General features: G+C 46.7%; 1 protein-coding gene across 1 annotated transcript in view; it reads left to right on the top strand.

Annotated features, from left to right (window-relative positions):
• Positions 1 to 12,007, top strand: part of USP32 (ubiquitin specific peptidase 32) — a 119,682-nt gene extending 107,675 nt beyond the window's left edge. Inside the window, 11 exon segments of the mRNA XM_033172171.1 lie at positions 777 to 928; positions 1,692 to 1,806; positions 1,889 to 2,100; positions 2,912 to 3,096; positions 4,124 to 4,210; positions 4,976 to 5,096; positions 7,717 to 7,908; positions 8,509 to 8,803; positions 9,618 to 10,036; positions 10,727 to 10,819; positions 11,834 to 12,007. Coding sequence (XP_033028062.1) covers positions 777 to 928; positions 1,692 to 1,806; positions 1,889 to 2,100; positions 2,912 to 3,096; positions 4,124 to 4,210; positions 4,976 to 5,096; positions 7,717 to 7,908; positions 8,509 to 8,803; positions 9,618 to 10,036; positions 10,727 to 10,819; positions 11,834 to 12,007 — 2,045 coding nt within the window.
• Positions 12,008 to 15,372: the final 3,365 nt, after the last annotated feature.

Raw genomic sequence — 15,372 nt, 5'->3', positions numbered from 1 at the left:
AATGCCGTCCTACACATGTATACTCAGTTAAGTTAAATGCAGCTTTCTTCCACATATGAGTATAGGATTACATTTTTATCACTTTAATCAGACAATATGTGTGTTTATAGACACATGAAGCATTGCTTGTACTGTCATCCTGAGACTTTGAAACTGGCTAACAGAAACTAACAATGATTTTGTACAGGTTGGATTTTTGTTTTTAATGGTTTGAGTATCCGAAAAAGGAAATGTGCAATACTGTTTTAGAAAAATAAGGAAAATGTGAACTGTTAAATCTACTTTGTATCATACAGAACTCTCCCTGTAGAGTCTTAGAAAGGAACCCTTCCAGGTATTCTCCACGGTGACGTATTCCTTGAACATGTACAGAGCAAACTTCAAGCAGCTGGAGAAGCTGACCTTGAGTGGGTTGGGAGGACAGATCTTTAAAAAATTCTGCTTCTCTGTGGATCTTTAATGCTTTCTACCAGGTTACATAAGTTAGAAGGTTGGTTTTTTTTGTGTGTGCCTCCACCACTGCCCTGGATGAAATCTGGGTTTCCCAGGATACCCAAGAATCAGTGTGCGGCTAATGCACCGAGTATGCTCAGCCTTGGATTTTAGTCAAAAGTTGCAATCTAATAATCAAGGAGCACTAGCAAAAATAGCACGTTTTAAAAAACAACAACAACGAACAGCCAGTTAAACAGAACTGGGCTGGTTAAACTGGCTTTTTTCAAGTGTGTTGTCTTTTATTTCTCCCACTCCCCCCCTTTTAATTTTTGCTCTCCCAGTAACTAAGCTAGATGGGACAACTCCCATTCGATATGGACTGAGGCTGAATATGGACGAGAAATACACTGGTCTGAAAAAGCACCTCAGCGAACTTTGTGCCATGAAGCCGGAGCAGATCCTCCTTGCGGAAGTGCACAGCTCCAACATAAAGGTCAGGGTGCTTTTGCTGCTCGGGGCTTTAAAAAACGGACTCTTTAATCCCCCCCCACAAGATGAAACCAGTCTAAGAACAATGACTTCATCTTTCTTAAAACAGGGATTATTGCTGCCTGCACCCTCCACTCCAGTCATAGATTATGTCAGACTCCAACTCCCACCAGCCCCAGAGAACACAGAGACGATAGGAGTTACACTTCACAAGTTCCCCATCTTTGTATCCAACTACGTTTTACTCAGAATAGACGTATTGAAATTAATGGACCCAAGCTAGTGGTGTCCATCATTTCCAATAGGTCTGCTTGAGTAGAACAAGCACTGACTACAACACATTATTTAATTTATATGCCATTTAATGCCCAGTTGGCTTCTAAGAGATTTACAGAACTTTAAGACCAACAGCAAGAAGAAGAGTTTGGATTTGATATCCTGCTTTATCACTATCCGAAGGCATCTCAAAGCAGCTAACATTCTTCTTTCCCTTCATGCCCCTCAACAAACACTCTGTGAGGTGAGTGGGGCTGAGAGACTTCAAAGAAGTGTGACTAGCCCAAGGTCACCCAGCAGCTGCATGTGGAGGAGCGGAGACGCAAACCCGGTTCCCCAGATTATGAGTCTACCGCTCTTAACCACTACACCACACTGGCAAACTTTGTTTAAAAAACAGAATAATTATAGTAAAGCAATCCCATTAAAAGTGTGGGTGTTTTATTAGTCTCATTGGGGGTCTCTCTGTCACTTTCTCTTGCTTTCGAAAGAACTTTCCTCAAGACAACCAGAAAGTCCGTCTCTCGGCAAGCGCATCCCTGTGTGCATTCGAGGTACCAATCCCTGGATCCCCCACATCAGCTACTCCAAGCCCTGTGCAAACAGGTAAAATGTCCCTGCATGGATTTTATAAGTATAGTCGCAGTCAGTGGAAACCCGTAACCAACACCTTTGCCCTTGGGTTCAGAGTTCTGCAGCGTGCCATCAGCCAACGGGATGATCAACGTGCTGATGAATGGCGATCTTCCCCGGCCAACCCTGATCCCGAATGGAATGCCAAACACAGTGGTGCCATGCAGGATGGAAAACGGCTTCTCCAATGGGATGGTGAACGGCCATGTGACCTCTCCCTCCGACAGTCCCTTCATAGGCTACATCATTGCTGTCCACAGGAAAATGGTTAGTGGGGAATGAATGCATCTAAGGCGCTTAACTGATATTCATGCGTCTGCCATTTCCCAATATGGTAGATGTCTGCAGAAGGTCACAGATTCAATCCCTGGGAACTCCAAAGGAGGGCTGGGAAAGACTTGTCTGAAACCTTAGAGAACTCTGACCCAGTGGTGTAGACCAGGGGTGGGCAAGCTTGTCAGACCTACTACAACTCCCAAGATCCCACCTCTCAAATCCAGCCACAAAAGGAATATAATTAGGGTTTGTTATATCTACCTGGCTTTTTATTAGAATCCCAAGCTCTCTACAAACCAGAGCCAGGTGCAACAGACATACGATTAGAGTTAAAGAACCACAGTGTCTTTGAGCACATTCTGATGTGGAATTTATTTTCAGTACCTGAAATGAACTGAGCTCATGATCCTTCCATAGTCAAGTCCCCTCCTGGCTAGTGTGGCAAGCTCATTTAGGTGGGAAAAGTCATTTTGTTGTGCGTGCAATCGGCTTTGGTTGGCATTGAGTGTGGTGGGGGGGTTTTGGCGGGGAGCATGCAGACGATTAGTGGCCTCAGAGATGCGTGTGACTTGCATTGGCAGGCAGGCTGTAGAGCGATTGGCAGCATAGACCCCCCCCCAAAAAAGCTCAACAACTCTGGGCAATTTCCCCCCAAAAAACATGGGGGCATGTTATACATGGAAAAATACGGTAGTTCCCTGCTATGATAGTTGCCCTTCTGAAAAGTGAAAAAATCATATTGTATTATTAAAATGTATTTATCTCCCCCCCTTTTATTAAACCCTTTTAATGATCAATGCAGATGAGGATGGACAAGTACTTCCTTTCATCTCAGAAGAACCGGCCGAGCCTCTTTGGAATGCCACTGATAGTTCCGTGCACCGTTCATACGCGGAAGAAAGACTTGTATGATGCGGTCTGGATCCAGGTGTCCCGGCTGGCAAGTCCCCTCCCTCCCCAAGAAGCCAGTAACCACGCACAGGACTGGTGAGTTAAACGCCAGGGTGTCTCAAAGGAGGAGGGGGTGATCTGGCCGCCAAAATGTGTCTGCGGGGCTCTTGACATCTTAAGCCAGCAAGCCAGTCTTTGGTGCAGTGAGACATTGGTGCAGTCTTGGACTGGGAAAACCCCGACCCAAATCCTTGCTCAGTTCAATTTTATTAATAAAAGTCCACAGATCTTCAGGTTCCAGAGTGCTAAAGAAAGCTGAAAAATACCAGGGAGCCTGCCAACTGTATTTTTCCTTGTTAAAAATATTGAACACTATTAAGACCAAATTGAAATGAGTGCCCCTTAACAATTCTGTGAAAAGTTGCTTACAATTCTTTGTAGCTTTGTAGCTTGGAAATGCAAACTTTGCAACTGTTTCGGTTTGGTTATCATCTGTTAGCCAGGAAGAGGGTAAAACTCTGAAGATTGTGCTGGGAACAGAGCACAAGGGATGGGGTGAACCACTCTGGTTCTTTTATCTCTAGAAATATTACACAGGAGTAGCACCTCTACTGGTTCCTAACTCTCTCTATCACATAGGCAGATGTCATTTTCATTAAATCTTCCTCCCAAAATTGCTGGGGGAAAGATTATTAAAATGAATTAGTTGCAAAGGTTTTGCCTTATTTGGGGAGAAATGACAACCTCAAGTACTTGGCACAACCTCATTCTGGTAGCTCAGTAGATTACTTTGGACCAGTCACACACTTTAGCCCAATCCACCTCAGGATGGTTAAGAAGAAGAAAAAAGCAGGATGTGGGGGAAGAGAGCTGTATTTCATCTTCAAATACTTTGGCGTTGGAGTGGCTTAGAATCCAACCTGGTACCCTCCAGTGTTTCAGACTATAGCTCCCATTACCCCCGACTATTGACCCTGCTGGCAGGAGCTGGTGCCCAAATGATCTGGGGGGGTATGACAGGCTTAGAAGATAAAACTAGGGAAAGACTATCATTTTTTTTAAAAAAAAAACCTTTAGCATGTTACAAATAATAGTGTTTGTGTGTTCATTTATTTATTTAAAGTGATGACAGCATGGGATACCAATACCCTTTCACCCTACGAGTGGTCCAGAAGGATGGCAATTCATGTGCTTGGTGCCCCTGGTACAGGTAAGTATAGGGTGGCCACTTGGCAAGTAAAAAAAAGTGGGTGCTTCATCAGGTCCAATTAGAAACCTGTCGTTCTTTGGCTGAAGGGAGAGCCCCTCCCCTCCATCAGCCTCACACTCTGCCTTCCCTTTACCGCCTTTGTTAGGGTGGCCCCTTGTATCTCTAAAAACGGGCAGATCTGTGAAGACCAATGGCCATGTTAATCACCTTCACAGTATCTGTGTACTGAACTGCTGTGTTTACACCATGTCCCAAATCTGTTTGCATTTGTGCTGGATTAGGAATTTAGAAAGTCAGATCACTGCTCCATCTAGCTCAGTATTGTCTGCACTGGTGACAGCTCTCCAGGGCTTCAGGCCTGCCTGGAGGTGCCAGAACTTGAACATGGGACTTTATGCAATCAGAGCACACGATCTGACGCTGAGCCTAAAGTAAGATTCTAGTCCTCATGATGTTTGATTTAAATAGGAGCTTAGAAAGCTGCCTTATACAGAACCAGAATTGTAGGTTCATGTAACTCAGAATTTACATTGGAAATGGCTTTCCAGAGTTTCAGATAAGGGTCTCTCCCTGCCCTGCCTGGAGATGCCAGGGATTGAACCAGGGACTTTTTCCATGCCAGACAAGTGGCTCTGCCACTGATGGATCTTAACCTAAAGCAGACCACACCTTTTGCATTCTACAGCCCTTGTCAGCTATAGGGAGAGTTTCCCACCCCCACTTCTCTGCTCACTGCCTCCTCCTTCTTCCCTATCCCCGATCTAGGTTTTGCCATGGCTGTAAAATCGACTGCACTGAAGAGAGAGCTCACATGGGGAATGCCAACATTGCTGTTGACTGGGATCCCACAGCACTTCATCTCCGCTACCAGACATCACAGGAACGGGTATAATAACCCTAAGCAAATATATGTATATATGTTCTTTCTGACAATGCCTGTCGCTGTCTTTTTAAATAAACAAGTGAGTTCTGGATGTTTTTGCTGCTGAAAGTGGAAATGCTGCTCTGCTCTAGCCCACGGAATTGTGTATTTAGTGCTTCCTTCCCCATACCAACCTGCTCAGATGCTTAGATCATCCTCTGAGGTCATCTCGGTGGTCAGGTGGCGGGGTTCTAGTATCTGGTCCTTCTAGCTGGTTTAGTGCCCAGATGTGTTGTGTCTTTGTACACCCATGTGCTTGTTTAGCTGTGTGATTCTTTGCTTGTGTGTTTGTGTGCTGTTGTTTTTTTGGAGAGTTTTTGTTTTTAGGATCCTACTTAAAATTCCAAGCATTAAAAACAAACCACAAGGGTGGGAGGAAATTCAGTTTAAGATGCATTACTTGGATATTAGAAACATAGGAAACTGCCTTGCACCGAATCAGACCACTGATCCACCTAACTCCAGTATTGCCAACACTGGCTGGCAGCAACTCTCCAGTATCTCAGGCAGGGCTCTTTCCCCAACCTGGAGGTGCCTAAGATTGGGCCCGGGACCTTCGGCCTGTAAAGCTTGTACTGTATAGCAGGCGATGCCCTTCTTACATCTGCAGTCACCAATCGGCATTGGCTCCAGCTTTTTTTCACGTGAAAACCCAAGTTCCTAGCCCTTATGGGTGCTACAATATATTTGAAAGCATGTGAACGCAGGACGCTGCCTTACACTGAGCCAAACTATTGGTCCACCTAGGTCGGCATTGTCTCCAGGTTTCCATACAAGCTCCTTTCCCCATCCCTGCCTTGAGATGCCAAGGGTTGAACCAGGGGTCTTCTGTATGCAGAGCAGATGCTCTACCACTGAGTCTGTGTCCTTTTCATGACAGAGCTCAATGGCAGCATCAGAGAGTGTCCCATGTTGGGTTGAAATAGGCCACAAAGTACGAAACTTCTCCTGGCCCTGCTGACATGGGTTCCCTATAACAGGGCTGGGGAACCTGGACCCCACCTCCCATCAGCCCCAGGCAGCATAGCCAGTGATCAGGTATGATGGGAGCTGTGGTCCAGCAGCAGCTTTGTGAAGTCTTGACTGGTTTGGCAGGGCTGTGGCTCAGTGGCGGACCACATAATTTGTAGGCAGGCTCAGTCTCTGCCATCTCCAGATAAGTCTGGGAGACACCCCCATCAGAAACGCTGGAGAACTGCTCCCAGTCAGTACTGGCAAATTGAGCTAGTGGGGCCAGTGATCTTCGCACAAGGCAGCTTCCTCCAGGTGTTTTCTTACAGCAGTGGCTGTTTTATTAGATCAGCTTTTGCATTTGTCTGACAGCATGGAGCTTCTGCAGCCTCCTTGGCCGCAAGCCACTCTCGTTGTCTGGATTTTTTTTTTTTAAAGCCAAAAGGCTTTATTGGCTGTCACGTTGCATGAGGCCACCCCGTCTGCCTCTGCAAAGGCCTGAAATTGCTTTTAAAGGTTCTTTCGTCTCACTGCTTGCTCAGAGATTTCTGGAGTGGGTGGAGGGGTGGCTGAATAACTTGGGGCTCAGAATCCCAGCAGACTGAAAACGGGAAAGAGAGAGCAGCAAATTGGAGTCTGCATGGCCCAAGGGCTAGGGCACTTCAGCAGAGAGGGCTTGACTCGGGTTCAAATCTCCATGGTCACACTGAATTTGCTTGGATAGCCTTAGGCTAGTAGCTCTTGGGATCCACCAGTCTACAGAAACAAGTTGGTTACATTATCAAAACTGTTCTAGTTGGTATCACTTCAGTTAGCAATGAGGATTCACCTGATTGAACATGGTTTCTTCCCCCCCCCCCCATTCTAGGGGAAACCATAACTCCCCATGCTTAGAAAATTAAGACAAGGGAAAGTGAATCAAATACCCTTCACCCTGGCCCCTGTGTTTCTGTGGTTAGGAACCCCTTGTTCTTCCAATATGAAAGGAGCATTGCTTCACCTGCAGTCTGAAATGGCATGTGGTCAAGGAGTTTTATTTCATTTTATTTATGACATTTATGAACCAGCCTTCACCCAGAGGTCCCAAAGTGGGGGACAGGAAAACATTAAAATCAAACAATCTTTACAGCTAATAACATTATCACCTTGGAATTGATAAAATTCACTTGGTAGCAGGATGCAACACAACAGACTCTGCCTACAATGCATTTCACCCCTCCCCAAAGGAAGTGTGTTACCACTTGGGAAGCTGCTCTTTACTGGGCCAGAACATTAATCCAAGTATTTTGGTTTTGTCTACACTGACTGGCAGCGGCTCCCCAGGATTTCACTGCCCTGCCTAGAGATGCTGGGCATTGAACTTGGCACCTCCAAGTTCAATATGAAGGTGGTGCTTCTGTGTCATGAGGTTCTCCTTCCACAAAACTCACTCCATATTATATTATTATTATTAATATTATTATTAATTTTAAAAAGGCTAATGCAGGCTGTGAAGCAAAGCAGTGTACATTGTTAAGAGATCTTTCTCTAGAAGGAGACAAGGAATCTAAGCCAGGGTCAGAGGAGATGGCATGTTTTTAAGTAGCAACAAGCCATCAGAGTTCCTCAAGTGTTTGCCTTGTCACCCATTCAGATGGCCGAGGAGCACAGGAGTGTGGAGCAAAGCCGGCGCGCTCAGGCTGAGCCGATCAACCTGGACAGTTGCCTCCGGGCCTTCACCAGCGAGGAGGAACTAGGCGAAGACGAGATGTACTACTGTTCCAAGTGCAAAACTCACTGCTTGGCCACCAAGAAGCTGGACCTGTGGAGGCTTCCCCCTATCCTGGTATGCTTCAAGGCTCTCCTTTTTCTTTCCATTTTTACAGCCAGGCTATACACGGCTTCTTACAGTTCTTTGTTTTTAATTGACCCTATGAAGCTGCCTTCTCGTGTATCAGGCCACTCAAGTTCCATCTTTATTTTATGTAGTGTTCAGTTCCTACTTCTGGACGATTACTGTCTCCCAGAGCCAACACTGAAGGCTGGTCCATTAGCACAAATGGGGCAGTGCCCCACCAACCTCGTTCTGCCCTCAGCCAGCCCCCACTTCCCCACCTTCTTACTCACATCCCTTCTGGCGGTAGAGGCCCTGCCTGTCAGTTTCCTCCTCAGTCCCACGTTGTCCTTGTAGAACTTGGCAGGAAGGAGAATGGGGGCAAGACTAGAGCTAATTGGCTTTGCCTGCCATTGGCTCTGGCCCCACATGCTGTAGGTCTTCCTGCCTTCTGCCTTGCTGGCCTTAATGAGCACCAATTGCCGTTGGAGGTGACTCATGTTAAGAGAGAGGCAGGAGGGCCTGCCGTAAGGTCTGCAAACTAAAAAAAGACAAGACATGCTAATAGTTGAAGTGTTGACCTGATCCTGCCTCCCACATCTCTTGTTCTAGATAATCCACCTGAAGCGCTTCCAGTTTGTCAATGGCCGCTGGATAAAATCCCAAAAGATCGTCAAGTTTCCCCGAGAGAGCTTCAACCCGAGTGCCTTCCTGGTGCCAAGAGATCCAAGCTGCTGGCTGCAGAAGCCGCTGACTCCCCAGGTTGACGATCCCTCTGAGACCCGGATTCCGCAGGACGAGTGTCTGAGGATGGAGGTGCAGAGCGTCCCAGTGGCCGGGGAGGGCGATGTGCTGACCAGGAGCCCCTCTTCGCTCAACACTTCTGGCGTCTTAAATAATGTCAAAGGTAGGGGAGAGGAGGGACGTCTGCAATGGGCTGGATGGAGTAAACTGGAGGGCTGGTTAATATTGCCATAGATGTGTCCAACCAGCCTCTGCTGGGGGCAAGTGATTCTGCTCCATCTCCACATCCCACTGTGTTTGACTACTTCAGGACCCCACAAAATTACCTGCCGATTCACAAGTCACTGCACTGGGCTTTCCAATCCAATCTGCCTTTTTGTGGGAGCAGATAATCCTGCCACATCTCTGTACTGAATGAAATTGGGTCATTTCTATCACTCCTGAAGCAGACATATGCTGCAGAATTGCTTGCCTTTAGAATAGGCTGCAGGCTGTGTCTCTGTGTGAGTCACTGATTTGGGCCTTTGGGACACATACACGGTGTAGAGGTACATGGGCTCACATTTTGACTGAGCTGCTTTTGCAGGAATGAATTCTCAAATAGTCTGGCAAATGGGCCTTCCATAAATGGTGAAGCTAGCCATTGAAAATGCTTTCCTGGATCTATGAGTATGTAATATTGCTAAATACCTAGCAGGTTGATAATCGCTACTAGGTTGTAGACCAAGACACAGTGGTGAGCAAACCCCTGTTTCTAGAGCTAATGAACTTTGCAAGTTAAGATCTAGAAGTCTCTGTGTGATGCAGCCGGCTGCTTTACCTAACCCATTGACGTAAAAGTTGTTAATAGCAAATTTTAATAATCATGCACTGTTTTGTTTTGGGATTAAACGTGGGCAGTTTAGCCTTGTCTGTCCAGCTTTTTGCCACTCTCTCCCTTTCTCTCACTCGCACACTCGCTCATTCACTTCTTCCAGCGTCTCCATCTCCCGGGCGGAAGTGTGCAGCTGGCTGTCCGTCGAGTAAAAACGTTAGTCCAACTGGTAGCCCCAGGACTTTGGGAAGAAGCAAGGGGCGGCTCCGGCTCCCCCAGCTGTGTAAAAACAAACTGTCCAGCAGCAAAGAGAACTTGGACATGACCCGAGAGAACGGTACGGACCCGGACCCTAAGGTCACCCCCGACCAAGGAGACAGCTGCAGCCGGGGGCATGCTTTGGGAGGTAGCCAGGGCGAGCTCTTTGCCGCTCAAGACAGCAGCGAGGTGACTTTAGCCAATGGATACCTGTGCAAGCAAAACTCCCACAGCAACGGCAGCATCAACGGGGAGGAGGAGATGGTGGTCGACCAAACAGGAGAGATCTGCGTTAACCCCATCTACAGTCTATATGCAATTTCGGTAGGTGACTCACTCTTGGGCGCGGGAGACTGCCCTGGTTTCTTAAAAGCTTTGATTTTGTAGAAGGGCAGAAGGCAAGTCTGCCATTGTGCAGGGTGCCCAAAGGGCAGAGGTGGGTCGGGAAAGGGCTGGGATGAAGGCGTCAGAAAGGCATCACGGTGAGGCGGGGTTGCAGGAATAATAAATTGGTGCTAAATGGACTTCATTTGCCCAGCTTCACACGGCTTGTAGGAGTTGGCTTTGCTTGGGGTGGGATTTTGAGGTCTCTCTTCAGCACGTCAGGTAGAATGTGGGTGCTGCAGGACTCTTGGCGGGCATAGAATCGACAAGGTACACTTTAGCAGCTTGTATCCTCAGCGCCTTTATGAAATGATGCAAAATTCATCAGATGGTGCAAGCTAATGGAAGTTGAGAAACACTTATTGTCTGTGCCAGAGTTGGGGAACCTGATGCCTTTCAGGTGTTGCTGGAATTCAGCTCTGATTGTCCCTGACCATTGGCCATGCTGGCTGGGGCTGATGGGAGTTGGGTGTCCCACAACATAGGGAGGTCCACAGAGTCCCCCGCCACCAGCATTGGGGTAACCCGTCAGGGGCAAAGGCGGGGTGTAAATAAAGAACAACACCGACTACTGCTACAACCTTATTGATTGGGCCAGCAATACAAAACTGCTTTTTCCTCCCCTTCCAGTGCCATTCAGGAATTATGGGAGGAGGTCATTATGTCACTTATGCCAAAAACCCCAACAGCAAGTGGTACTGTTACAACGACAGCAGCTGTAAGGTAATCTCCTTTGCTTTCCTTAAGAGAGAATGTGAGGGCAGTCGGGATGGTGGCCAGGCATAGGAGGCGGCTGCTCTGACCCACATGCGACTATATGGAGGGAGCTCATTTTACCGTAGTTCATATAATTCAGATAAATTAAACATGGAAGGGTGGTGTGGTGTGGCTTGATCCAGGGTGGGGGCATGCACTTTGGTGAGTTTTTTCTGGGTGCTGTTCAGCTGACAGAACCTTGAAATGATGAGCAGTCAGGAGCCAGAATCAGGAGCACACCAGCAATAAAACACCCGGTGTCAGAGATGTTAACTCTTTATTCAAAGAAACCCAAACAGTGCAAGCCTAGTGGTCAAAGCAACTCTTCACAGTAGGCATTTTCACAATGAGGTAGTTGTGAGGACTGAAGGTCCCTGCCTTCCCACTGCTCTCTAAGACTCCTCCTCTGGGTCTTTCCCCAGCAACCTGAGGCTCCTTCGTCTTGTTTCTCTTTGCTATGCCCTCTTCATACTTCTTCAAGGGGAGCTGGTCGCAGCAGGAGGGGGAGACTCCCTGGCTTCTTCAGCAGCCTGACCCCACTCTGCCTCTTGGCCCCCCCTCCTCTCCAGCCTTCTGATTCTGGACTGTCCTCTGCCACAGCTTCTTCCTGCTCACTAAACCCTGATACTATTAAATTTGTATACCGCACTAGACCTGTAGATCGCAGGGTGGTTCACAACATAAAAACACCTCTTCACTTGTTACCTCTTCATTGTCCTCCCTCTGGCCACTCATCGTTGTCCCACCACCAATCCCCTGGCTCTGAGCAGTCTTCCCTTGGGGGTTCTCTTGGGGGTTCCCCAGCTGGTGCCTTCTTGGCATCCAGCCAGTCCATGACACTAGCCCCAGGGGTGGTGATGGTTGAGATAGTGCAGTTTCCAAACTTGTGGTGCGCCCAGCTTAATTTTTAGAAGAGCACTTTTTAAAAAACGGGGTTCTTTGTTGGAACAAAATGAGCATCCCCTCCTCCTCCTCTTCCAGGAATTGCATCCTGACGAAATCGACACGGACTCCGCCTACATCCTTTTCTACGAGCAGCAAGGAGTGGACTATGCACAATTTCTGCCAAAGATAGACGGCAAGAACATGGCAGACACAAGCAGCATGGACGAAGACTTTGAGTCCGACTACCGGAAGTACTGCGTGCTGCAGTGAGCGCAAGCCAGGGGAGGCGCCGCGGACCGTTGAGAGGGAGCGCCCTTGAAAAGTCGCCTCCCGTTTGGCAAAAAAAGAAAAAAAAGTGGTTTTTAGCAGAGCGGAAGAGCTAAACGTAGTTTTTATTTTTTATTTTCCTCTCATGATCTGAAAGCACAACTAGAAGAAAAGAGAAAGAAAGAACCCCTAATTACATAGCAGCTCACAGGTTGAGATAGCTTCAGTTTTTTGTGTTTTTGTTCAGATCTCCATATACACTGGGCGGGAGGGGGGGGGGAATAGCACCCATTGGTTGGATTTCTTTTTTTTACCTTTGGCTTTTAAACTGGTTTGATGTAAGCAAACTAGGACCAAGAAAGCTTAAGTTGTAAGGAAGTAGCTGGCCCAGAGTAATAGAAAGGTATTTGCTTCCCTCCCCCCCCTTTTTAAAACAAAAACAAATTACCCATAGGAAGAAGAAGAAGAAAACCAACCTTTTTGGATGCTCTCTTCAGATTTAAGACGATTGAACTTGTAGTGTTGTCTGTAGACAACATGAATTTGCTACCTCCTTTTTCTGAAGTTTTATTCCATTTTTTAGTGGCGAGATAAGGAAAGCCCAGGATAGGCGACCTGCACAGGGGAGCAAACATCATGGCTTAGGGAATTTCCTGCCTTTTCCGTTTTTAACCCCACTGGTCTCAGTTTGGTTTGTGAATATTGACAGCCACTTCCTGTCTTTCTCAGTTGTTTCTTGGCTTTTGGCTGTGTCAGTTCCACCCTCTTGGATGAGCCGTGTGCTTTCAGAATGGCTTGGAGGGGAATTTCTCCTGTCCCCTCTGTGATTTTGTGGCTGAGATGATGCCATCCTACTCAGGAGAGAGTGGGGAGAGAACAGGGAAATTGTGGCATTCATCCCCAATCTGAAGTCGGGAGGCCCTGAGCTTTTCCTGGCATCAATGTGTGAGCTGCCCTCCTGCCTTATGTGAAAGTTTGAACATGCATATGGGCCCACTAGCACCCCATCTTAGAATCTACGTCACACAGAAGTTTGCTCCTAAGATCTCAGACCTGGTGCAGACATAACACCAGTAAACTAGTAACTATGGTTGAGATTGCAGGAGGGGAACATGGGATGCTAAACTAACAAATATCTAAATCTTGGTTGAGATGGGAACTCTGCAATGTTTACCCATGTGCTCATGGAATTTATGTTGGGCAAGGGGTGAGTGGAGAGGGGAATGAGAGGTTGCTCTGCCCCTGTCGTCCGACTTCTCCACCATGGTTAAGAGTTCACAGGCATTTCTTCTGCTCTGGCCTTTAGACCCTAGAAAATTGCCCCCCAGATTCAAGTTTGTGAGCGGTGTGAAATAGTTGTGTGCGTGTTGTGTTTTTAATTAAATTGCACTTTAAATGAAAGGAAAGGATAATTAAAACTCAGACATAAGTTAATTTTATTACTGCCAAGTGTTTTTGGAGTGAAGGATGAGGGCACCTCTTTCACTAAAGAGCAAGAAATCGTGCTTGGGTAGCTATTACGGTTTTAATATTGAGGTATATCCAATCTGCGAGCAAACCTAGCATACTTCCCTGCCCCATCCCATGACCTGGAAGAAAAATAGTGCCCCATTTCTTCCTGTAATAAGGTTGGCATTAATTTACAACTTTTGAAAGCAAGTCTGTTGTCCCACCAATGGAGTTCATTGTAGGAAGAGCTGCAAAAAAGAGAGATCTGCATCAGAACTCCTTCTTGTCCAGAAATATCTGTGAAGAAAGGTGCTTGAATCCCTGCAGACGTGGCCCAACATCTTCTTCGAAAATTCCACTAGCTCAGAAGTAAGAACTTTAGTATCGGGTCCCCTAGTCTGGGAGCCCAAGGGACTCTGCCGTTACCTTCATCTGAATTCTCTTGCTCTTCCAAAGTACCCCTCCTAAAGGACATTGTTGAATAAGATAACTTGTGGGCTTCAAACAGGGTTAACCTCCTTAATTTGTCGGAATAAAGCAGGCAGTGTCAGGGTTTGTGTGTTAATTTATAAACTGGAACAACAACAAAAAGCCTAGCTAGCTTTTGCTGAACTTGTTTGGCCTGTACCACTTCGAATTTCAAGCAGGGACTCTGATGACTGAATGGCTCCTGTGGACAAAACAAACACACTTGGAAAAGGTGCAGGTCAGGGAGAAAGCTAACAAACACACTTGTCCCTGAAAAGCTATATTTCTAAGTAAAGAATCCCCCCCATCGAGTTATATTCAGTCATCTGAGCAGCCCAGCCCCAGGCACAATTCAGTGGAAGTTGGCCAAAAGTCACATTATTTATTTGCAATATGCCTTTCTACCTGGCCACTCCTACCATGAACAGGAATCATTTAGCTTAATCTCTATCAAGGCACAGCTTTTGCTTCCCTGTCTCCTCTTTGATTGAGCTTTTCAGGGTTTACAAACTTTTTTTTTTTTTTTTGAAGTTGCTTTTCTTTTCTTGAGAGCCCGTGCAACTTTCCGACAGATTCAGTACGGGGCTGTTAGCTGCGTCCCTGCATGCACTTGCTAGGGAGAGATGTTCTGAGACAGTCTGAAATCTTTAGACCAGGAGTAGAGAACCTGTGGCCCTCGGCTCCGTATCAGCCCCAAACATTGGCCATGCTGGCTGATGGGGGTCAAGGTCCAGAAACACCTGGAAGGGCCAAAGGTTCCCACTCCATGTCAAGACATTGACAAGTCCATGTGGTGGCGTTGGCGTTTCACATAGGGGCCTGTCCTACTCACTGACATGTTTGTGGGATGCCTTGACACCTCTGCCAGTCAGGATCAGGGGAGATAGCATGAATCCATGACTCATGGGTACACCTCGTATAGAGTCAGGGACATCGTCCACCTTAGGAACTCTGGCAGTGGGCGAGTATCTGACTTCACTCTTTGGAAAGTCCATTTCTTTAGAAGCTAAATTTGGCCCTTGTTCATTTTTCAATGGATGCCATTCCTCAGTCCAGTAATTTCTTACCATTAGGTTTAAGCTTTGCCAAAGGTGGGGCGGGGTGATTATTGAGCACCCGGTAATAATACTTCAAGATGGCTTGGGTAGGTGCTGTCCCTGCTGGTAATGTCCACAGGGTATTGCTCCTAAATTTCTTTTCCGCAGGGCAGTGAGGTTGGAGAAAACCAAGCCTTCCAAACCGGCGGAGTTTCTGGATTCAAGACTGTTTTGAGACACCTCCGATCTGTGTTTCCTTTTACAAACTCCTCCGAACTCGTCTTCAGATTAACTTCCTTTCAGAACTTCTCTTGTCACTGGAAACGATCTACTAATGCCATTTTAAAAATCTGCCATGCTTTGTTACATCGATTCTTAATTATTATTTTTAAGGAGAAACGAAAATTAAATTAA

This window comes from Lacerta agilis, chromosome 15 (genome assembly GCF_009819535.1).
Source record: "Lacerta agilis isolate rLacAgi1 chromosome 15, rLacAgi1.pri, whole genome shotgun sequence".
In the NCBI taxonomy this organism is placed as follows: domain Eukaryota; kingdom Metazoa; phylum Chordata; class Lepidosauria; order Squamata; family Lacertidae; genus Lacerta; species Lacerta agilis.
Note: the sequence above shows the minus strand (reverse complement) of the source record. Positions and strands in the feature narration are given on the sequence as shown.